We start from the raw sequence: 22616 nt of genomic DNA, 5'->3' as shown, positions 1-22616 counted from the left end.
ATCACGCGAAGTTAGTGCCAAAGCAGTTGAAACCTGCTTGGTGAAGAATGGAAGGCGTGCTCGAAAGTGAGCGCCTCATGATAGCCACTGCACTGCAGTGGTAAAGTTTAACATAAACTGCACACCAACCAGACTCCGTGTGTTTGGGCATTCGAGTCGCAACGCTTTTCCCTATTTCAACCCCGTACACTGCTGTGTACAGTCGTCAGTGCTCAATACCTTGTGCAGGGACGAAGGAGTTGTACCTAGTGGAGCGCCTTTGCGAGGCCATCTCAATCCATCATACTGGGGCTAGTACATATCTTGCGCCATGCATGATGCAGCGCAACGCTGTGTAGCAAGTACTAGTATTGCATTCTACAGCTACATCAGCTAGCTACATCGAGGCACTTGCCTCGAACTGCGGCATGCTTGTATGAACTGTGCTCAAGAGGGCGGAGCTGTCGGAGTTTGTCGGCACCGGGGCTCGTGTTTGCTTTCTGCGTGGCGAACCACCCGCGGCAAGGCTCACGGATACCGCGTGGTTTCGGAGCTCAAAGACGGAATGTGGCAAGGACTCCGTCCACATCGGACTCTCCGTTGCTGTGTCCCGTCGACGCCAGACGGTGTCGGTGACATCGACCCGCCCGATGCCACCGGAGGCTCGGTGGGGGTTTTTCAAGTTGTTAAAGTGTCGCTAAGGAGACCGCGCAACCTTGGCCTCGACCCACGGCGCTACTCGCCTTGCGGTGCGACCGGGAGGCTTCAGAGTGGGCGTAGCGACACCACTATCTAGCTTCTCAGCCAACACTCGCCGCGACACCAAGCGGTCCGTATCTTGGCGCTCCCGCAACCCTACTCCATGCGGCTAGCGGTGCATCGAGTGTTAGTACTAGTATTTAGTATGCTTGACACGACGTCACCAATCGTTATGCCCAAGTTACGCTGCTGAAGGACTCTTTCAACGACACGCCAACACTACAGTGGGGACACTCTGGCGCACAAAACCGTCTCTAATTCTCCAGGATTATATACATCTCGTTGCTAGCATCTAGTAGCCACGGAGGAGCTTTGCGACTTGGTGCGCGACGCTGTTTTCCGTCGGCGCGGCCTGGCGGCGCAGGCGCGGGATGTCCTGCGCAATGATCTTCTGGAGCTCGTGGATGTCGTTGGCCTTGACCTTGGGGAGGTTCTGGAACCCGAGCGTCGCCAGTGCGACTTGAAGGCTCGGCAGCACGCGGCGCCAAATCGAAAACACAAATTCGTCCTTCTCCGCAAGCTGGCGACCGTAAATGCGCCGGAAGTGGTGCGTCAAGCCCTCTTCGCTCAGCAAGTCCTACAGTATTTCAATATTGGACGAGGATCGTCCACTATCGAAACATACCTTTTCCAGGTCCGAGAGGTGGTTGCGGTTGTACCACGAGAGGCCCGACGCCGACACAAGCGATGCAACCGAGACCGCCGCCGCGACTTCGGGCATGCCGCTCACAAAGGCCGAGGCCGCGAGCGCGTTACCGCCCACGAGCGCCGAGCTCGTCACCGCCCTATACATCCCCATAACGTTGTGGTCGATAGCAGTCGACGTACCAGCGGCTCCATTTTTCACGCGAGTACTGGGCACGGACCGCCTCAAAGACCTGGCGACAGACGACGTTAGACAATCAGAAGAAGGAGATACGAGGCGTACGGTCGCATGCATCTCGAGCATGCGCGCACTGTCGTAGAGGCGCGTGATGAGGTTGTCGGCGCGGCGCTCCGGGGCGCGCATGACGGCGTTGATGACTTCTTCGCGCGAGGCCTCGAGGTCGTCGAGGGCCGAGCCGAGGCCGGTCTCGGTCGTACGCGCGCCCGTCTGCGAGTCCTTGACGGGGATACACATGGTGTAGATGCGCGGGAGATCCTTGAGCGGGATGACCTTGGAGAGGTTCCAGCACAGGCTGCCGTACGCACGCGCAAAGTCGTGGATCTTCTTGAACTGATCGACCTTGTTGAGCACGATGTGGAGCTTGTGGTCCATGCCGACGAGCGAGTTGGTGAGGATCGAGAGCGTCTCGCCCGTCGTGCCCGGCTTGTCCGGGTCGAAGAAGAGCAAGATGACGTCCGCGCGCTCGGCGTACCACTGGACGACCTTGGGGAAGTCGTAGCCGCGGTCCGTCTCGGAGCGCATGTTGAGCGACGCCGGGCTGTCGATCATACCCGGACTGTCGACCATCATAAAGTTGTTGCCCATGGGAATCTCGGCGCGGATCTTGAGGTTCGTCTTCTGGATCAAGTTGGGGCCGAACTGGCGCAGGCCTGAGAAGCCCAAGTCCGGGTCGCCAATGAGCGCCTGCAGGAGCACGCATAAGTGGAAGGAGTAGAAGCATGGTCATGTACCGGTCCGTCCTGGTCGTAGTCGGCCGACCCGTTCGAGATGATGGTGAAGCCATCGTCTGTGGGCGCGACGCCCGTCGTCTGGATATCGCGCTTGAGGATGTGGTTGATGAAGGACGACTTGCCGCTCGAGTGGTTGCCGAGGAGGAAGACAAACGGCAGCGCGGGCAGGCGGTCCTCGACTGCGCGGTTGAGCGGCCCGCAGAGCTTGTCGTTGAGCGGCAGCAGCACCTCGCGCTCCATGCGGGACGTCTCGCGCATGAGCTCGAGCGCGCCTTCGTTGCTCTTCTCGTACGTCGAGGCCCAGCGGGCAGCCATCGCCCGCGGAGCGCGGAGCAGCGCGGAATGGCGGCGCAGCAGCATGTTCGTCGTCGCCTGGTTCGGAAGCAAAGAGACTGCGAATGCTGTGACCAGCGACTTGGAGCATTTCCATGCATCGCCCGCGGATTCGCTTCTTTTTTGCAGCATTTTAGCCAATCAAATCACACAACTTCAAGCGGCATATGCCTCGTTGCACGATATCCGGATGACAATTCAAAACCGGACCGGTTTATTGCCGGTGCCTGTCAGCGTGCCACGTACCGTGCGCAGCAATTCTGTCGCGCCAAGCTGCCCAAGCTGATGCAATGAGAGATCGAGCAAGAAGGGCCTCTTGGCTCAACACTAAAGCGCACTACTCTTATACTAGACTACCAGTACCGGTAGGTGAGCGACTTGATGTCCTCACCTGCTTTGAGACTTGTTGCAACAAGCGAAGGCTGAGCCAAGACAATGCGACTACTGTGAAGTAAATGTGACTACGGCTTCAATTCGTGTGCAACCTAGCTGTGTGACCTTACGCTTGCTGCGGCCTGGCTGCGGTTGAGCCGAAAGTTGTTGCTTGGCAGCTTGTTCACAAAAAATCGGCATGTGCCAAATTTACATCCGGATGTGGGACAGTGCATCCGGAAATATTTGATCCCGTTATCTTGTTCTCGAAGAGCATACTTTATTCCAGTCATTTGCATGGATCGATTTCTGCATTTCCGCATTTTCGCCATGTCCGACTACCCGCAGAAGCCACAGCCGATGGCCGCCCCCGCGCCTGCCATGGGCGTGCCCGTCGCCGTCGACCAGTACGGCCGCCCCGTCCAAGGCGTGGCCGTGGTCATGGCCCCGCCGCCCGTCGTCGGGGTTGTCCAGAACAACTCCAACATCCAACGCGACGCGCAGGGCAATGCGCTCTGCCGCAAGTGCCACACGCCGTACCCACTGCCCAATGGCTGCACGAGCTGGCGCTGCCGCCAGTGCGGCGAGCTGAACAACGCGAGCGTCTACGGCGACGAGTGCCCCTGCTGCAGCGTCATGTAAGCGTCTCGGCTAAGCATCTTTATTTTCCTTGTGTCTCGGGTCGCACCATGGGCTTGTGGCACACAGCGAGACACTACCTCCATCAATTCAAGTAACTGGCGAGGCCTCGCCAACAAGGCACTCAGCATGCCCTCCCGCACCTTGAGTCGCTAGTAACACTCGACCCAAGAGACGACGGCTTGTTCATTCTTGGTTGCTCATCCTGATCCCAATGATCCTGTCGACAATGCCCTCGACTGGAGGCGAGAGCAACGTACTTCGGTGCACTTCTTCGGCGTGTAGGTGCGTCGCCCGCGTGCAGCAATACCCATCAAGTCGTCAACTAGTACATACTTCTATCCATCCACTCTTATCGAAAAAACTTGAGCAAGTCGGCAAGGCCGAGGCGCCCGTCGCTGTCGGCGCCGGGCTTGGACGTTGCGAGCACGGTCGACGCCATCGTGGCTTTGCGTTCTTGAAGCTGCAGAATCATGTCTTCGACCGTGTCGTCGACCACATACTTTTTCACGATCACGTCGTGTTCCTGGCCCAAGCGGTGGACGCGGTCAATCGCTTGGTCTTCGAGCGCCGGGTTCCACCACGGATCGAGGAGCACAACGACCGAGGCAGCGGTCAAGTTGAGGCCGACGCCGCCGGCCTTGAGCGAGATCACGAGCACGTTGGCGGACCCGCGGCTGAACTCCAAGAGCACGCGCTCGCGCTCGTCCTGCTTGAGCGACCCATCAAAGCGAACGGTTGAGAATCCTAAATGAGTTTTCGAGATCGAGTGGGTTACATGTGGTGTGTACCGTGCTGGTTGAGCGTCGAGCCAACGAGGTCGAGCATGTGGGTCCACTGCGAGAAGACGACGACCTTCCGGTGCGGCTCAGAGGCCCGAAGCGCCTCGAGGTCACGGAGGAGCTGACGCATTTTGGTGCTTCCGGCGCTCTCGCCCGATGACGGCGTCACGTCGGCTCTCTCGGGCGGCGTGATCGGAATCAACTGGTCTAGACCCACATCGGCGCGACAGACGGGACAGACAGGCGCGGTTTCCAACGCCGCGCGGACGCACTCGTGGCAGAGCAGGTGCGCGCACGGCGTGAGCACAGGCGACTGTGGCACGTCCAAGCACACAGGGCACTCTTGGCAGTCGAGGCCTTCGTCTTGGATCTCGAGGATCCGACTTGAAATGTACGTGTCTTCGCTGCTGTTGGCCGTTGACGTTGTCGCCGCGGACGACGACTCGGACGACGACTGCTGCAAAATCGCCGTGAGCTCGGCGTAGTAGTCGGCGTTGGTCGCATGCTTGGTGGCCGTGGCCGCCGCCTTCTTCTTTTGCGCGACGGTCTTTTGAACCTCGGTCTTGCCCATGACGAGGAACGGGTGGTCGCACGCCTGGCGGAGACGCAAGAGGAGCGCAAAGATGGCCACGTAGCTCGCCATCGCATTGCCACTCTCGACGTAGCCGTAAAACTCGCCGCGGCTCTTGGCGTACACCGCCTTGTAGAACTGACGCTCCTCGGCCGAGAAAGCGAGGCGGACGACCTCGATGCGCTTGGGCGGAAGCTGCACGATGAGCTCGCCCGTGCTCGAATCGCGCGTGGCCTTTGTGCGCCGAAGCAAAATAGGTGCCAAGATCGCCTACACCGCCCTCGTTAATTAACTTGTAAACCTAAAGCACAAGTATACCTGAAGACGCAGCAAGGCGCACTGCTGGCCCTTCTCGTACGGCTGAGCAACGACGCGATTCCACCACTCGGTTCTGTCCCATGGCTAGTAGACACAAGGTCGAGTCAGCAGGTCGGTACAGAGCGAACGTACTTGGTACTGCAGAAACACGAGCAATGACAAGATGTCTTCGAGCGAGTTTTGAATCGGCGTGCCTGTGAGGCACCAGCGGTGTGTGGCCGAGAGTGCCGCGCACGACTTGAAGTACGCTGTCGACCGGTTCTTGATCGAATGCGCTTCGTCCAAAATGAGCCGGTCCCAATGGAAGGCGTGCAGCGCCGACTCCTTCTCGCTCGAGAGCACCCCGTACGTCGTCAAGATGACGTCAGTGTCAACAGAGACCACAGACTTCTTCGGCGCATCGTAGAAGAGAGCGACGCGGAGACTCGGCGCACGCGTCTCAAACTCTTGCTTCCACTGGTGCAGCAAGCTCAGCGGACACACAACCAGCGTCTTGGCGCGCGTTCTGCCCCAAGCGTGCGCCGGTGTAAAGTCGGCCGTATGCAATTTTGCCCGCGCCGCCACGAGTGCGAGCACCATGATGGTTTTACCTATCATGTGTCATCATGGGAAGCGAGATAGAAGAGGTCAGGTACCCATGCCCATGTCGTCGGCCAAGATGCCTCCTCGGCAAGGCACGGGCGGCGCCGGCGGCGTGAGTGCAGCAAGGCGTTCAAACACATTGACGTAGTAGGGGACGGTGGCGCCGTGGCGCGTGCACGTCCGTGTCGACCAGAGCTATCGCAGAACCCTCAGTGCCACACGTCCGCCCTCCGATCGCATTGTACCGGATGCATCGTGCTGGGCGACTCGTCGAGACTGACGCTGGCGCCGTCCAGTCCTAGTGACTTGTGAGAAGAAAAGCCAGGACCAATGTAATGTACGGAGGGCTTGGCCAATGAGGTGGCTGTCGCTGAGCGCATCGTGGTTGAGTTCGCGAAAGAGCATCCAACGCAGCGCTTCTTCTTGGTACGACCGCAGCGTGATGTTGTGCATCGTAGCGTGCACGGCCTCGGCGCTGTAGCCCGGAATCGCGTCATGCGGCGAGATGCTGGTGCGGTACAGGACATCGACCGAGACGTCGTCGGCCATCTTCTCGAACGTCTCGCCCGGCAGCACGAGCGTCGTCGACGGTGTCAAAATCGATTTCTTCGGGCTCCCGAGCAACTCGAGGAGAAGGAAGGCTTTCTCCTTGTTACGCTGGTCACCGTACGTGAGAGGCGTCTTCTCGAGCGTCGACCAAAAGGCTGGAGCAGCGAACACAAACAGCTGGACTTGAAAACGCGCAAAGACAGCCGACTCGAACGGCGCCTCAACGATCGTCGCGCCGACCGCCACGAGGCGCGCGGCCAGGAGCACTGCGAGCATCTCTTCCCACGCTTCGTCCATGCGGCCGACGACGACGTTGCCGGACATCGTGACGACACGCACCATGTTGCTGCCCTCGACCTGAAGGTGGAACCTACAACAACGAATATGCTTGGTCGAGTCCAAGCCAATGGCGTTGTGGACGTACCGCGCGCCAGCCTTGATCGAGCGGTCGTCCCGTCGCGTGACCGACGCATCGGCCGTCGCAACGCCGAGGTAGTACATGGAAGGCTCCATCGAGCGCGTCCAATACGTGGCGTCGCTGTCGGCGGTCGCTGCTTCCTGGCGCGACGCTTGCTCGTAGTAGGCTGCGATCGAGAAGCTGACGCTGCCCGCGTTCTTCTGTAGCAGCCGCCGCATCTCTTCGTCGCTCACGCCATTGCCCAAGCACTCGCGCATCTGCTGCAGCTTCTTCTCGAGCTGGCGTGCGTCTTCGCGGAAGAAGGTCGACGACGTCAGTGTCGCGGCCTTGGTCTTCTTCTTCCCGCGCGTCGGCGTCGGCGAGGCGCGGGCGCGCTTGGCCGAGCCAAATTCCACGGCGCCAGGGCGGGTGGATCGGCAGATCTCGCAGCGCGCGGCCTGCGGTGGGTTCTCGAACGAGCAGTTCACGCACGCCCAGTCCATTTTGCTTTCCAATCAACTTGGCCGCGAGCCATCCGGATAACACGATCTCCAGTCCGGAAATACCGGATACGGTACAGTATCCGGTGCTCTCCCACCGAATTCGCACAGATAAGGCGTCTTTTTTTGGCGCCAACGGAGCTGTCCCAGGCCAGACCGGTAAAAATAGAAAGAACGGCGACACCAACACACGTGGCACGCTGAGGGATCGCAATGGCGTCGCAGTGACCTTCGAGCTACCCAATACTCGGTTCTGAAGCCAACAGCAACGTACTAGTATCTTGCAACTTGGTGATGAATGACAACGCTTGTCGATTCGTCTCTGTGCCCAGCCAGTGTAGAGACCTACTAATGTCGGTGCGACAGAGGCCCTTGCGCCTCGCCCTTTACTGCGACACAGAACTCAGTTGGCGCAAAGATCGCAACAGGCAGCAAGTAGTTGGTTGAAATACTACTTTTTTCCTAGTTTGCCCGGAACGCGGTCCGGTAAATGTCGCCGCCGTGGTCCACGACGTACGTCTCGCGGTCTGTCGGGATCCCCATCGCATTTGTCTCGTGCGGGCCAGTCTCTTGCGTGAAGAGGTCCGGGTGCTCGGCAAAGACTTCGACCATGTACTCGAAGAGGTCGAGGACATCGGTCTGCAGAAATACCGGCGTCGCCGGCGCCAAATGCATCGCAAGCGCTTGAACGAACGCGGGGTTGACGAGGCGGCGTTTGAGGTGGCGCTTCTTCATCCACGGATCTGGGTGGAAGATCGAGACGCTCGAGATCGCATGCGTCGGACGCAAGGAGGACAGGATCGCGTCAATGTGCAGGTTCATGTTGGCGTGGAGGACGTGGACGTTGTCAATCTTCTCGTCGTGGATGCGGCTGACGGCCTCGAGCACGAGCGGCTCACGGATCTCGACGCCGAGAAAGCACTGCGTCGGGTGCTGGGCGGCGAGCGCAAAGAGGTACCCGCCACGCGCGCAACCAATGTCCAAATGCACCTGCGACGACGCTGGTGGAAAGAGACTTGGCCAATCGGGCAGATCGATTGGCGCCTCGAAGCGCCGGGCGAGCGGGTTCACGTGCTGGCGCACACGCACCTTGGTGCTCAGCGAGCGTGCGAGGCGACCGATCGCTGCCATGCTCCACCAAAATGGAAATGCCATTCGGACTTTTGTCCTGATTTTGTCCGAAATTTGTCCGAAATTTGTCCTGGTTCGATGACGCGAGCATGCAGCCTTGCGTAGAGAGCTTGGACGAATGAGACCGAGGCAGCATCAAAGCGTGCATATAATATAGGCCGTGTTGCTGCTGTATGCAGAGCGCTGTGGCGTAGCAGTGTCCATAGAGCCTGCCAGCCTAGCTGCGGCCCAGGTATGCGACATGAGGACAAAAAGTCCCAATTAGGACAAAATAGGCCAATTGCACCAGCCAATCCTGAAACCAATCATCAGAACCATGGCTGGCAGCAGCGCGAAGCGGAAGCGCGAGTACAGCGAGGACGAGAAGCTCAGCCACCAGGCGTCGGTCGCCTTTGCGCGCGAGCTGAAGAAGATCAAGACCTTTGAGCTCCAGAAGGTTATCAAGGTGCTTGGGAAGGACCCGGAGAACCCGGCGCTGCAGATCCAGGTCGAGCTCCTCAAGGTACGCGCGCCGTGACTGTGGCGTGCAGCTTATAGCGTGCTTGTAGAACCTCGACATTTCGCTGGTTGTGCGCCGTGCGCTTCTCTCGCTGGGTCTCGACCCGCCGGCGAAGCAGGCCAAGGCCGTCGAGCTCCCGGACGAGCTTGCCGCCAAGATCAAGGCGATTGAGACCTCGCTCCTCAAGCACAAGCGCCTCGCGCCCGTCATGAAGACGTGGAAAGAGAAGACGGGCGAGCGCGCCGAGAAGCTCTTCAAGGAAGAAAACGCCGAGCTCAACAAATCGCGTGGCGTACGTCCGACTCTCCTTCTCCGGTGACTCATGCCTGCTAGAAAAATGGCCTCGGTGCGCGTAGTAGCGCCGCTCCTGTCTCGCTCTTTGTCGGAACGCTCTCGGGCTTTGGCGACGCTGACGACCGCGCCAAAGAGGTTGTGATATCATCGTCTAAGAAACATCATGGTCATCATGGTCGCGGGCTGCGTAGGAAGATGTGATTGCCGACTTTTTGGGCGAGAAGCACAAGAAGAACCGTCCTGGCCAGCGCGCCCGTAAGCAAAAGGCGCTCATGATCGAAGCCGCCAAGACGGGCCGGCCTATCGAGTCGGGCGGTTCGTTCCGTGAGAAGAAGGAGCGCCCGAAGCCGGCGAAGAAGGCGAACAAGCCCCCTGCTGCCAAGCCAGCCAAGCCGGCGCGCGTCGAGCGCACGCGGCCCGAGGCACCGGCCGTCGACAAGACGTCACATCCGTCGTGGGCTGCCAAACAGGCGCAAAAGGACAAAGAGAAGGTCGATATCCACGCCTTCTCGGGAAAGAAGGTTGTCTTTGACGACTAATAAGACTATAAATGCACACTTGACCCCGCTGACCACGCTCAAACAGCAACTCTTCGCAGCAGCTACTTCCGTTGACGCATGGACGATCCATCGAGCCAAGTGCATATGCGAGCTCTGCAGTGATCCATCGAGTCGTTGTCCATGATAGCCGTGGCTCTGGATATTGGCAGCGGTATGCTTAGTGTCTGCTTCGCCCCATTCGATCGGCGACAAGGACCAGGTCAGTTCTTGCCAGGAGCGCATTCCCGTGGCTATAAGCAGTGGCCTCGTCGAGCGAACTAGCAGCACGCATCGGGAGGCGTCCACGTGGCTGCTGCCGTTGGTCTTTGGCGCAACTGAATTTTGACAGCGGAATGTAGGTCGATTGACAGTCACTCGGTACTGGCTGCCTGGTCTCCCCAGAGTTCATTTCTGAAAACACTCAACCAGTCTCTCATGAGCATGTGGGCAACGTGGACCTACGTGCTGCTGCCGCCGGCCGTCGTCTTGTACGTGCCCTCGACATGTACCCATGATGGCCTCTCATGCGCCAACGTAGGCTCATGCTCCTCACGATCCCGTTCCCGCGCATGATCGCCAAGGGCGTCGTCCGCTTCGTCGACATGCTCTTCAAGATCGAGCTCGCGGGCATTCCCGTCGTCTCGGTGATCACGTTCCTCGCGTTTGTGTCGCTCGCCGGCCAGACGTACGACCTCCAGAAGCGCTACACGCACCCCGTCGAAGGCCTCGAGAAGCACTACTCGGCGGACCTCCAGCAAAAGGCGTCGCGCTGGCGCTCGGAGCGCAACTGGTGGATTAGCGCGCTCACGTTTACGATCTACTGGATGCTCATCCGCTTCCAAGCCATGAAGAAGCAGCTCCTCGCCGCGCAGCGCCGCGACGACTAGGCGCTTGGATCGTCAAAGGATGTTTTGATATGAATGCATTATGCTGTTATGCCACTGGACTGTCTTGGCAGGCGACCTTGGCGACTGCCAGGACCCGTCGACCGTGGCGTAGATACCGTTGCAGAGATGCTGGGGCATCCTGTGCCGAGGCGAGCGCAAGCTTCTCGGCGTCCTGTAAGACACGGTGGCGGTGCGAGACGCAGCATTTCTGGTCTCCGCCGTGACGAAGAAGGCCGTTGACAACCGACGGAAGTCCGGAAGATCGCAAGTCGGACGCTATATTGGGGATCCTGCCATGTCATTTTGAAGATTGCATGGGCGATCCGGTCCTGTGTCAGTACGCGCCGCGGGGCAAGTGCCAGGAGCCGCGGGCGCGCAAGCCCAACGGCCAGCTCCACTCACTCTGTGCGCACCACCGCGCGAGGCAGAACGCCAACCAGCGACGCCGCGATACCAAGCTCCGGCGCCTCAAGACAAATATGTGCCACGACCGACCGCTCTTGCTGCCGTACGCCGTGGCCGCGCCGCCAACGTATGCTCGGGACACACCGCGCCTCCCGCCTATTCGCTTCCTCTTGCACCGCCATGATGGGATGCCGCACCCCGTGTGCTCGGCCTTGTCCCCGTACAACGTGCACGCTTAGCGCAGTGCATCGCAGCGAACTCACGCATGGTTAATGGAAACGTGTTATCGAATCGTCGTCTAGTTGCCGCCGAGCAAACGCTTGAGGGCATCACGCTCCTCCTCCGAGTCGGCCTGGAGGATCTGGCGGTTGTCTTGAATCTTGATGATCTCGCCCGTGTACGTTTGGACAATCAAGTAGACGTACTCGCCCTTGTTCATGCTGGCGTACGTCTCGGCCCATGCCTGCGCCTTGCCGTTCGGGCCCTGGAGGTTGAACTTGATGCGGAGACGCGTCTTGTTGCCTTCCTTGTCGTTGAGCTCAACGTGCTCGATAAAGTTGCGGCGACCCTCCTTGTGGCCACCGTGGTCACGGCCGTAGCAGCGGATCGGAGCGCCCAAACGCTGCAAGACCTAGAATCCACCGTGCACCGTGAGGTACACACAGCAGCAAAGCGTATCTACCATGTCGTTCTGCAAGACAATGTCGCTGGCCTCGCTGAAGAGCGAGTTGGGGCTCATGCGGCTAAGAGAGTAAATGAGCGTTGTGACCCAAATCACGATCGCGATGTACATACCTCGGGAAGAGCTCGCGCACGATAAAGTAGCCGCAGACCACCGACAAACCAGCAATACCGGCCCACATGCCGACCTGCGTGGTGGCAGCGACCTTCTCGTACGGCGTCAAGACGATCGCGTCCGTCTGCGCTTCCGCCTGCGCCGGGTTGGGCTTGGCCTAGTACAACGCAGTCAGATCCAGCATTGCATTGCAGTGGTTGCATGCCTTGTCGCAGAACTGGCGGCGGTTCAGAGGCGCGCGGTTGGCCTTGGCAGGCGCCACGAGGGTCCGGGTCTTGGTCGCGCGGGCAGCGGCGCGGCGGAGGTTGGCCACAGCAAACATCTTCGGCAAAGTTCGGGAAAGCGCAATGCTGACTGGTGCCAGTCCATCGGTCGCACGTATATGCGGCAGATGCCGAATTTAACCCGTGTAACCGGATCCGAATGCCGAAACAATGACGTGCGTCGACTAAACGAGTACCAGTCCGCAGAGGAAAACCCCGGTTTTGCCCACGACGTTTCGGCAAGATGCGATCAGATAATTGCTGTTTGTGGCAGGATTTGGGACAAATCATTCAGTCGGTCCCGCCCGACTAAACCGTAGTCAGCAACATGGGGCCGACGACACGTTGCCTGTGGGCCATGGTCCTCTGCGCGGCCGCGCTCGCCTACGCCGAGGAGACGCCGCATGCGCCCGTGATCCTCGACGACTTTGACCCATACAAGCAGCAGGACTTGGACCTCGTCATGGGCATGGGCACGCACGGGAAGCTCGCGCCGGCGGCCGTCCAGAACGAGCACCTCAGCAAATTTGACTTTGACCCGTCCGAGGGCCTCACCTTCTACATCGAGAAGCTCGAGTCGTCGTGCTTCTTTGAGGACGTCAAGTCGCTCGGCGACGACGTCTCGGGCGCGTACATCGTGTCGACCGCGGCCGCGACGATCAACGTGGTCGTCAAGGACCCGACCGGCGCGATCGTCTTTCGCCGCGACGACGACGTCGAGGGCACGTACGAGGTCAAGCCGTCGAGCGTCGGAGTCTACGAAGTCTGCTTTGTCAACGACGCGAGTGACGGCAAGCTCGTGAGCCACGTGACGCACACGCTGCAGTCGCAGCACCCCGTCGAAAAAGGTACGCACGCCAACGCTGTCGACGCCGCATCCTCCTCGCCCTGCTAGAACACGTGAGCATCCTCGCCAAGTACGCGTCGCACCTCGACATTCGCCTCGGCGAGCTCGAGTCGGAGCAGCGCTTGATGCAGCTGCGCACGGACCGGCACATGAAGAGTACGTCTGCGCCATATTCCTTCTCCTAACAGGCAACATGCGTAGCGGAGAAGAGCACGAACGACCGCGTTTCACTCGCCGGGACGCTCGAGTCGCTCGTGTACGTCGCCTGCGTCCTGCTCCAGATCTGCTACATCAAGCGGTTGCTCGAGAGCCCGCGCCACGTCAAGTCCTGGGCGTAGTCGATGCATCATCATCATCATATATCCATCAGCATGATGATTCATTATGTACTTGCAGCATCTACAGAGGACTTAATGGGCGCTCGAGATGGCGTCGACGAGCGCATCGAGAAGCGTGTCGCCGAGGTTGGCGTCGCCCGACGACACTTGGAGGCGCAGCGTGCCCGTCGCGTATTGCATCTCGATGGTCGCAAGGAGCCAAATCTCCTTCTTGTCCGACCGGAGCTTGCCGCAGAGCTGCATGACGACCGGTGCCTGGACGTTCCCGGGCAGGAGCATCTGGTGCGGGTTGACGTGGCAGAGGTTGAGCGCGTGGCCGACGTGCTGCGTGAGCGCGGCCAACGTCAACGGCGTCGAAAACTGCTGCAGCTCGTTGGACGCAATCTTGTGCTTGGCCCAGAGCGCCGTAAACTGGTCGGGCATCACGTGGAACGGGTGCAGGAGCTCGCCGATCGACGGCGTGAGCACGCCCGTGTACGCGTCGTCGTCCTCGGCGCTGCCCGTGAGGATGCGCACCGGGACGCCCTTGAGCTTGCCAGCAAAGTCCACGTGCAACTGAACCATCGACGACGACCCGGGGTACACGACGGGGACTTCGGGGAACGGCACGAGCGACCCGTGCGCGTGCGCCTCGAGCTCGACGCGGATGCGCGCGATCGGCGTCGACGACTGGTTGAGGAGGTAGCACTGGACCACAATCATATTGGGCGCGTACATGGACGGCGTCCGGAGAAAGCTGTACTCGATCTGGAGACCGTCGCCCACTGCACTCGCAAGCAAGACCGAGCGGGACGTGGGCGCCGCCGCGTTCATTGTGAGGTTGCTCAGGTCGGCCATCATGCTCATCGAGTTGACTGACGACGACGACGAGGCGCCCGTCGAGAGAAAGTCGAACGGATCCAAGAGGTTGCGCGTGGGGGCCGGTGCCGGCGCTTGCTTTGTCGGCTTGCGCTGCTTGGTGGGCTTGACGGGCTCCGACTCTTCTGACGAGCTCTCTTCTTCTTCTTCCGAGCTTTCTTCGTCCTCTTCCGACTCGTTGTTGTCCGAGGCGTCTTCGTCGCTGTCCGCCTCGCTGTCGTCATCGTCGTCCGAGTCATCACTGTCAGCCTCGCTGTCGTCATCACTGTCATCGTCGTCGCTCGCATCACTGCCGTCGTCTTCGCTGCTGTAAAAGCCGCGTGACGCCGACTTGGCCGACGGCTTCTTGCTGCTCGAGGACGACTTCTTCTGGGCGTCCTTGACGATCGCCGGTGCTTCCACCGACCCGTCGCGGAGCTTCTTGTCGACCTTTTCGAGGCGCCACGTCGGGAGGGGGAGGTACCCGGGCACGTTGTGGTGCACGAGCTCCGAGAGCGACCCGAGCGTAAACTTGGACTTGGTTTGCTCGTAGCAGCCAATGAGCGGCGCGGGCTTCTTGCTCAGAAAGAGCGTTTGCGGGCTGAGACCGTCGCCGAGGAGCGCCGACCGCACGAGGCGCGCGCGGTCGCGAATGTCGTAGTCCAAGTCAAACTTGCAGAGCTCGACCACATACTGGAGGCACAGCTGCACCTTGGAGTGATTCGGTGTCTTGAGCGCCAGCTTGACGGCCAAGCTCAGCAGCTGGAGCTTCACGTCCGAGTCTTCGTCCGTGAACGTCGCGCACATGCAGCGCAGCGTCTCGGGCGCCACGGGCTCTTCGGCTGCAAATTCCCCAAGCATCCACACGATCGACGCGCGCGCCGACGGCGACGTGACGCGGCCCGAGACCATCATGGCCGCCAGCGACCGGACGACCTTGACCGCCTGCGACGCGTTGGGCGCCTGCACTTGCTGCAGCAGCTGGCGGATCACGATGACGCTCTCGGCCACGACGCTCTCGTGGACTGAGCGCACGAGGCGCATGAGACCTAGTCAAAGAAGGATCGGCTATGAGACACGCGGTATGGCGTAGCAGAACACTACCCTTGAGGCATTTCTCCGAGACTGACGGCATCGCGTCGGCGACACGGCCGAGCGCGCGCACGGTCATCGTGACAAACCCCTTGTCCACGTGGCGCACGTACGCTTGGAACTCGCGCAGAATCGTCGGCACCGTGTCTTCGGTGACGAGCGCGGTGAGGATGTCGAGCTTGAGCTGGCGCGTGTACGAGGGGTCGGTCGCCCGCACGAAGAAATCTTGGAGGAACGGGAGGAACATGTCGGGCCGCGCGGTCGCCATGGACGCAATGACCGAGAGGACGACGTACTGGATCTCGCGCTGGTTGCGCATGATGCGCACGAGCGACTTGCCGAGGAGCGTGCACGTCGCCGTGCTCTGCGTGCCGCAGTAGTAGTGCAGCGTCGAGACCGAGAGCACGACCGCCGAGTTGCGCGACTTGAGCAGCGGGATCGACGACCGCAACAAGAGCCGGTGGTCCTCGTCGAGCTCTTCGCCGCCGCCAATGCCACTCGCCACGTCCGTCGAGCGAAAGACCGACCCGACGCTCGGCATGTATTCACGCTGCGACGACGACGCGCCGCCGCCGCCGAGCATGAAGGGCGACGCGTTGTAGCCCTTGTTGTTGTTGCTACCCTTGGCCTTGGGGTCTTCATCCTCGTCCGAGTAAAACGCCTTTTTGACCTTGCGCTTCGGGAACTGGTCCTTCTGGCTCTGCGGCGGCGGGTCCTGCTTCGGGCTCTGGAACTGCTCGCGGCAGTAGCGTGTGAGCACCTGCATCACGACGGCTTGGCCCCACTCGTCAATGTCGGCGAGGAGGTGGCAGAGCTTCCGGAACGGTCGGTGGAGAAGGTCCATACGATCCGGGCAGATTTCGTTGAGCGCCTGCACCGCGCTGCCGAGCACCATCGTGCTCGAGTCTTCGAGGAGCAGCGCAATGATCTCTGCAAGCACCTCCTTCTGGTCGACGCTGTCCATCGCGTGGACCTTGCTGAGCGCGTTGGCCGCGCACTTGCGCACGTACGGCGACGAGTCGCCAGCGCACTTGCGGATCGCAATGATCTGGATCTGGATGATATCGCGGACGCGGATGCTTGTCATGACACGCAATGCGAGCGCGCGAATGAGCTGGTTCGGGTCGGCCAAGTCCTTCTGGAACGAGTTGATCGAGAGGAGCGCGAGCTCTCGGCACTGCGCGTTGGCGTCGGCGTAGTGCACGAGGTACATGTACACCATCTTCTTGACCTCGACGCTGTTGACAATGACGTTCTTGACCACGTCGGCGAAGAAGAGCGAGACGTCTTCGCCCTTGCTGATCATGGCGAGGAGCGTCTTCATGGCCTGGAGCTTCTCCGAGACGCCGGCGCTGCCCGTCTTGTTGTCCAGGAGCCTCTTGATCTTCTCCATGTTGACGCTCTCTTCGAAGAAGTGGGCATCGCCGCTAATGCCACGGACCGCCATGCTGCTGCCTACTGTCTACTGCCGTCCGCTTGCGAAATGACCTCAAAATCTTCGCTGGGCTCGTCTCATTGGCCAAATATCCGTCAATATATCTCGAACATCCCACCAAAAGCACTTGATTTTTGTATGTTCCGACGATAGCGCACCTTTTTCAAATATTGGGTGCGTATCCTCGTTATCCGGTTTCATCCGGTTGACGGATTAGAGCACCCGCTCATGCATCTGAAGGCAGCTCCCCACGGCCATCTGCAACGGTCGATACACGTGCCAACGAACCGCTTATAGACTGTCGACGGCGCTTCCTGCTGTACCTCACGACGACGCAGGACCCTACCGCGTGCTGCCTTCTGGTGTGCCAGCGAGGGCCACATTGCTTCCATGCTTGGCCTCCTCCTTCTCAACTCATTCGCGTCCATGCATGCATACACTATATTTCAACTGCGAGAGGACCGACTCTAGACCTTCTTTGGCTCGTCCAGTGGTTTTTCAAACACGACGCGCGAGAGGTGGAGTTTCTCGATGCTGAAGCCGACTTCGCACCAGTTGAGGTAGTACTTGTACTTGCGGTAGACCGTCGGCGGCAGCGCATGGCGGTATCCGTCGAGGTTCTCGGCCCAGAGCCGCAGCGTCTCGGCGTAGTCGTGCGACCGCGTCTCGGTGAAGACGCGCTTGAACTTGTGCTCCATGAACGCTTCGTGGAGGAACTCCAAGTTGGGCACTTGCTGCCCAGGAAAGATGTGCGTCGTCACAAACGTCCCCAAAGGCACCGGCGTCCGGCTGCGCGCGACCGGGTTGTTGAACGCATACGCGTGGATGACCTGCAGGACGACGCGGCCGCCGGGCTTGAGCGCACGGTAACACGCCGCCGCAAAGTCGCCGTAGTGGGCCGCGGGCACGGCTTCAATCATCTCGACGGCGGTCACGGCCGCGTACTCGTGCGTCGCCGGAATGTCGCGGTAGTCGCGCAGCGAGAAGAGCGCGTCACCATACCGCTCGCGCGCCGCCGCGACCATGGACCGGCAGTTGCAAAGCCCGTTGGCTTGGATGCCGGCTTCGCGCGCCGCGTGCACGAGGAAGCCCCAGCCGGACCCAATGTCGAGGAGCTTCTCGCCGGGCTGCGCCTGCGTGAGCGAGAGCATGCGCTGCACTTTGTGGCGCTGGGCGTCGCGGAGCGAGGCGTTGGGCGGGAGGCCGTCCCAGCTTGCGCTCGTGTACACCATGTCGTCGCCGAGGAAGGCCTTGAAGAGGGCGTTACCGTCGTCGTAGTGCTCGGCAATCGAGTTGGCCGACTGCGTCCGGTCGAGGTCGCCAAATTTAAGGAGAAAGGCCGCGCGGCGGAGGTAGAACGTCGGCGAGAGGTACGGCAAGAGCAACACCACGAGGTTGTCCTGGAGGTTGGCGGCCGCCAGCGTATGGAGCACCTCGGTGAGCGTCGCGTTCTGGCCGAGCTCCCACTCGTTGCGCACAAACGCTTCGCCAAGACCGAGCTCGCCGTTGGCGAGAAGTGCTTCAAAGAACGCGAACGGCTTCTTCAAGATGACGACGTGCGACGTCGGGTTCGCAGGGGCCTCTTGTACGAGGAGGAGGCGGCCCGACGTCGCTGCGAGCACCGCGGCCTGGAGCACGTGCGTCACGATCGCATCCCGCTTGGCCAAGAAGGCCGGCGACCGAGAGAGAAACGCCCACGCCGTACCAACGATAGCTTGCAGTAGCAGCAAGGACGCGAGCAGCGGCCACGAGAAGAGCACCGGTTCCCACGGGTGCAGAAGCGCAATGACACCGACGATGGTCGTATGCGCGTAAAACTCCCAGTTGGACGACGGCTCGAGAAAGCTAAAGCCAAGGTGCGTCGCCAACAGCCCATGGCTCGCTGCCAAGAGCGACTCAGAGGACGTCGCGAGCAAGCTCTGCACGACGCTCGACGCCAGCGCGGCCTGCGTCGCGATCGCGTAGCCGCCGACCGCGTTGGCCGTCGACTGGCGCGCCGCCCAGAGGTACAAGACATTCAAGTACGTCGCGCTCGCCGTCACGTACAGCGGCAGCGGCGACGCGACGGCAGCCGATGCCAGCGCGAGATTACCGTAGCTCAAGAGCCGCAGTGCGTCTGCGTGCGTCGTCGAGAAGATCGAGACGGCGAACGCCAGCACAGACGAGAGGGCAAGCGCGACGTTAAAGTTGGTCGACGTCCCCGCGACCAGCGCCGCCAGCAGTAGCACGAAGTAGGCAAGACCCGAAGCCGGGATGAGCGCTCCGTGGTATCGGTGGTGCATCGCGAGCAGCGGTCCCAGCGCGCCAAAGAGCACAGCGGTCGACAGCATGTTGGCTTGGACGAACGCAATGGCGACGGCCCCAAACATGAGCAGCGGCAGAAACAGCATCGGCGAGACGAGGCTGAGCTTGGACTGCGCCTTGTACGCGTGCATGGCCATGCCGGCCGCAAAGAGCTTGGCGGCCTGCACGTAGATCTGCCCCACGGTGCGCCACGAGCCGGTCCGAACGTTGTGGCTCTTGCTGTAGTCGACCTTCCACGACGCCGTCATGATGACAGCCTTGCTCTCAACCTCGCGAAGCGTCACGGTGATGCTCGACGTGCCCACGAGCTTGAACTCGTACTCGCCGACGGTCGGCTGGCCCGGCGGCGCGTTGAAGGGCGAGACATGCATGATCTTGGGATGGATTGCCGGCGAGAGCACGTCGTTGGGCAACACGCGCATAGCGTACAAGCAGCGCTCGTTCCACGGTGTGTTATGCACTTCGATGAGCAGCGCTTGGAGCGTCCCAGCCTCGTCGTACGCAAAGTAGGGCGTGAGCGGGTTGAAGCCGAGGCCGAGGTACCGGAGGTTCACGACCGTCTCGATCTTGCCGGCGGGCCAGTAGTTGAGGCGCGACGCGAGCTCGCGGCGCACACACGTGTCGATAGGCACGCTCACGTCGCCAAAGTGGTCGCGCCGGTGGAACGACCGCGGCGGGCACCGCGTGTCAAATTTGTGCAAATGCATGTCGTAGTCGATCGTGTACGCCTTGTCGGTAGGAAGGAGGCGCGCGTGGTGGCTTGATCCGACGACGCCGACGGCCGGGAGGCCCGAGAGCGTCGGAAACTCGACGGGAAGGTCGTCGCGATTGAGCGACCGGCGCGCCGCCAAGAGCCCCGAGACCGCACCATCCTCGTGGAAGCCGTTGCGCAGCCACGCGCCGGCAAAGTAGACGCTCTTGTGGCCCTGGAACGCCGCTTCTTGGAGCTGTCCTTCGTACGCCGACTGGTTCATCGTCGGGTGCGATAGCGTCGTCTCGAAGAACGTGCCTTCGGGCGTCGTCGCCGGGTTCAAACTCAAAAACACGTTGTCGGCGGCGAGGTTCTGAAGCCGCGAGATCCAGTACGTGACCTGCGGACCGTCGGCCGGCGTCCCCGCGACGTTCCAAGACGACCAGTCTTCCTTGAGCGTCGGCATGCCCGAGCTGCTTGTGTGGCACACGATTCGCGATGGGTTGGTCTCAAACTTGGCGAGCCAGTCGCGCGTTGACGCCGGTGGCTGGAGCGCCAAAGCCTCCGGCGCGCTGCACGTGAGGATGAGCGCGTCATATTGGAGGCGCTCGCCCGACTCGAGCACGAGCTCCTTGGCGTCGTCGTCGATGCGGCTCGCCTTGGACGACGTGCGCACATCCATGTTGGGGCAGAGCGCCACAAGCTTTTGAACGTACGTCTCGGACCGGTTCGCCGGGGTAGTCCAGGCGACGGTCTCGAGCGTAAGGAACATGTGATGGTGCATAAACTTGAGGAGCGGCTGGATCGGAAAGTCCATCGCGCCTTCAGCGGACGTGCTCCACACCGCCGAGATGAAGGGCACGAGCCACTTGTCGATGAAGCGCTGGTCGAGGCCAACGGCAAACTCGCGCGTCGTCGTCGTGCGCGGTGTCTCGTCCAGGAGGAACGCAAGGCCGCGCTTGGCAAACTCGCCGTGCGCCGAGATGAAGTGCCAGAGACGCGGCCGGAAGACGTTGCGCAGCGTCCACGCCCACCCGCCTTGGAAGGACCACGAAAAGTCCTTGTCAAAGACCGAGAACGACATGTCGGACGGCTCGACCTCGGCGCCAATGTCGGCAAAGAGCTTGTTCAAGTTGGGGTACGTGAGGTTGTTCATGACCATGAAGCCAATGTCCATGCGCTCGCCGGACGGCCCATCGATCGTGTAGGCGTGGCCGCCGAGGCGCGGCGCGGCCTCCACCAAGGTCACGCGGCAGTCCGAGTACTTGCAGATGGTGCGCGCAGCCGTGAGGCCCGTGACGCCCGAGCCGACGATGACAATTCGCTTCGGTAGCGCTGGGTCGACCATGGTGAAATCCAAAATGAGCTCCGAGCGCGAAGGATGTGTCCGTGGCGCACACGATCCCGTGTGTAAAACTGCCGTGGGAAATGTACGTGGCACCGCAGAGGCTGTGGGACGACGTGGGAAACGTGATTTACACGCGACACCTACCTCCAGAGATTGCGCTACGCGCTCAAGTTACACTGTACGGTGAGGTTTCCCACCAGTAAATCCCACTCAGAGCAATGACGTCGTTCCCGCGCGAAATCGACGCGCGCCATCGCAAAGTCGGCGTTCTGTACGACTACAGAGGCCAAAAAGCGAGAAGAAGGAGCTCGGAGTATTGCCACTATGGTTCCACGGTTGGGTAGTCGACGACCGAGGCAAGAGAGATCCTGGCGTCACGCGATGCTGGTGGTGGCGGCGCCGCCGCTGTCAAGACCACGTGTTTGATTGGCCAATAGGAATGGAAATGGACCAATGAAAGCGCCCGAAAGATATGCGTCGGGTTTGTCCCAAATAGTGATCGGGAGAAACGATGGCCTGGAGAGAAATCCGTCGAAGTCCCGCGGCTGCACGTGCACCTGGCGCGACCAGCTACTTGACGCGATGATCGTCACGAACACGAGCGAAGTCCACTTTTTCTCGGCCGCGATGCCCCAGCCCCAGAGCCCCAGAGCCACTGGCGCACCCGTAGTAGCTAAAGCGGATCTTTGCGTCCTTCCATGTCCATACCTCCTTCGCGCCACAGCCTTGACGCTGCTCTCAACGGTCCCCAGCGACTTCAGAATGGAAGAGTGTGGGTTGGCAGAGTGACGGTTGTCGCGGGTACGAAAACGGCAAAGTGGACTTCATTGGCTTTCACGCAGTGCCGTCGCGTGTGGACAGCCATCCACAAGATGCCATGCGGGAAGCCCAGATGGCGCCTGTCCACGTGAAACGAACGCGAGGATGACACACGTAAACGTGGCGCCAGGAACGACCGATGCTGACGAGGGCACGAGATGCCCGTGCAGGACCCCGTCGCACTCAAAGGACGCAGCGGATTCACGCTCTCGACCCTCGAGGTTGCTCTAGTCAGTTCTTCTTGGCTTGGTCGCGGCAATTGCAGCCGAGATGCGTCGAGATTGCTAGTGGGAGCTGCGTCCAGAACATGATGATGCTTCGCGTCATCATGGCCGTTCTTCGAGCAACTCTGGACAGCTTTGGACTTCGCTGGAGGCGTCGACGAAGACTGAACATGGAGTGTAAATCGATCGGACGACCATTGCTTGTGTCGTGATCATTGCGCGAGGGCACGAGCTTTGGCCGCCGAGACGCGCGTTGCTCCAGACACCTCCGTTGGCTGGTCGCGGTTCGCGCTCCAACGCACACGGGCACAGGTGGGCGACACGCAGCTGAAAAAGCGTTGTCCCTTGATTACCGAGTGGTCTCTGCAGTCTCCGCGGCGGTCTACGAGTTGAAAATAAGTCGAAATCGCTCTCATGTCGTGGAGGTAAGTAGGTTACCGCATTGGCAATCCAAAGGCATGTGCCGGTC

The 22616-nt window shown here is 60.7% G+C and overlaps 11 protein-coding genes across 11 annotated transcripts; 5 read left to right on the top strand and 6 right to left on the bottom strand.

The window, feature by feature from the left end:
* Nucleotides 1-962: 962 nt before the first annotated feature.
* Nucleotides 963-2759, bottom strand: SDRG_10963 (hypothetical protein). The gene is made up of 5 exons (XM_008616980.1): nt 2356-2759; nt 1667-2308; nt 1567-1616; nt 1364-1523; nt 963-1315 (listed from the first exon to the last, which is right to left on the bottom strand). Exons 1-5 carry the CDS (start codon nt 2713-2715, stop codon nt 1031-1033), a joined length of 1497 nt encoding a protein of 498 aa, XP_008615202.1. The 5' UTR covers nt 2716-2759; the 3' UTR covers nt 963-1030.
* Nucleotides 2760-3357: 598 nt separating this feature from the next.
* SDRG_10962 (hypothetical protein) lies at nt 3358-3702 on the top strand (the record flags this gene model as incomplete). The annotated part of the gene is made up of 1 exon (XM_008616979.1): nt 3358-3702. The coding sequence occupies one exon, from the start codon at nt 3358-3360 to the stop codon at nt 3700-3702; it is 345 nt and encodes a 114-aa protein (XP_008615201.1).
* A 315-nt stretch (nt 3703-4017) lies between these two features.
* Nucleotides 4018-7435, bottom strand: SDRG_10961 (hypothetical protein). Its single transcript, XM_008616978.1, has 8 exons — nt 6926-7435; nt 6294-6871; nt 6198-6250; nt 6006-6147; nt 5503-5960; nt 5371-5454; nt 4491-5322; nt 4018-4446 (listed from the first exon to the last, which is right to left on the bottom strand). Exons 1-8 carry the CDS (start codon nt 7399-7401, stop codon nt 4052-4054), a joined length of 3018 nt encoding a protein of 1005 aa, XP_008615200.1. The 5' UTR covers nt 7402-7435; the 3' UTR covers nt 4018-4051.
* Nucleotides 7436-7805: 370 nt separating this feature from the next.
* Nucleotides 7806-8541, bottom strand: SDRG_10960 (tRNA (guanine-N(7)-)-methyltransferase). The gene has a single exon (XM_008616977.1). It carries the CDS (start codon nt 8527-8529, stop codon nt 7861-7863), a length of 669 nt encoding a protein of 222 aa, XP_008615199.1. The 5' UTR covers nt 8530-8541; the 3' UTR covers nt 7806-7860.
* A 290-nt stretch (nt 8542-8831) lies between these two features.
* SDRG_10959 (hypothetical protein) lies at nt 8832-9903 on the top strand. Its single transcript, XM_008616976.1, has 4 exons — nt 8832-9031; nt 9078-9320; nt 9362-9457; nt 9514-9903. Exons 1-4 carry the CDS (start codon nt 8846-8848, stop codon nt 9859-9861), a joined length of 873 nt encoding a protein of 290 aa, XP_008615198.1. The 5' UTR covers nt 8832-8845; the 3' UTR covers nt 9862-9903.
* Nucleotides 9904-10246: 343 nt separating this feature from the next.
* On the top strand, nt 10247-10802 carry SDRG_10958 (hypothetical protein). Its single transcript, XM_008616975.1, has 2 exons — nt 10247-10349; nt 10400-10802. The coding sequence occupies exons 1-2, from the start codon at nt 10297-10299 to the stop codon at nt 10746-10748; spliced, it is 402 nt and encodes a 133-aa protein (XP_008615197.1). The 5' UTR covers nt 10247-10296; the 3' UTR covers nt 10749-10802.
* A 61-nt stretch (nt 10803-10863) lies between these two features.
* Nucleotides 10864-11449, top strand: SDRG_10957 (hypothetical protein). The gene has a single exon (XM_008616974.1). It carries the CDS (start codon nt 11063-11065, stop codon nt 11390-11392), a length of 330 nt encoding a protein of 109 aa, XP_008615196.1. The 5' UTR covers nt 10864-11062; the 3' UTR covers nt 11393-11449.
* SDRG_10956 (hypothetical protein) lies at nt 11402-12361 on the bottom strand. The gene is made up of 4 exons (XM_008616973.1): nt 12155-12361; nt 11949-12106; nt 11836-11896; nt 11402-11784 (listed from the first exon to the last, which is right to left on the bottom strand). Exons 1-4 carry the CDS (start codon nt 12269-12271, stop codon nt 11452-11454), a joined length of 669 nt encoding a protein of 222 aa, XP_008615195.1. The 5' UTR covers nt 12272-12361; the 3' UTR covers nt 11402-11451.
* Nucleotides 12362-12506: 145 nt separating this feature from the next.
* On the top strand, nt 12507-13454 carry SDRG_10955 (hypothetical protein). Its single transcript, XM_008616972.1, has 3 exons — nt 12507-13060; nt 13108-13215; nt 13261-13454. The coding sequence occupies exons 1-3, from the start codon at nt 12541-12543 to the stop codon at nt 13395-13397; spliced, it is 765 nt and encodes a 254-aa protein (XP_008615194.1). The 5' UTR covers nt 12507-12540; the 3' UTR covers nt 13398-13454.
* SDRG_10954 (hypothetical protein) lies at nt 13327-16815 on the bottom strand. The gene is made up of 2 exons (XM_008616971.1): nt 15339-16815; nt 13327-15283 (listed from the first exon to the last, which is right to left on the bottom strand). The coding sequence occupies exons 1-2, from the start codon at nt 16771-16773 to the stop codon at nt 13470-13472; spliced, it is 3249 nt and encodes a 1082-aa protein (XP_008615193.1). The 5' UTR covers nt 16774-16815; the 3' UTR covers nt 13327-13469.
* A 369-nt stretch (nt 16816-17184) lies between these two features.
* SDRG_10953 (hypothetical protein) lies at nt 17185-21106 on the bottom strand (the record flags this gene model as incomplete). The annotated part of the gene is made up of 1 exon (XM_008616970.1): nt 17185-21106. A coding segment is annotated over one exon (3878 nt), but the record flags the coding sequence as incomplete, so codon positions are not given.
* Nucleotides 21107-22616: the final 1510 nt, after the last annotated feature.

Source organism: Saprolegnia diclina (genome assembly GCF_000281045.1).
Source record: "Saprolegnia diclina VS20 unplaced genomic scaffold supercont1.38, whole genome shotgun sequence".
In the NCBI taxonomy this organism is placed as follows: domain Eukaryota; phylum Oomycota; class Saprolegniomycetes; order Saprolegniales; family Saprolegniaceae; genus Saprolegnia; species Saprolegnia diclina.
The sequence above is the reverse complement of the archived record's forward strand: the minus strand, read 5'-3'. Positions and strand labels throughout refer to the sequence as shown.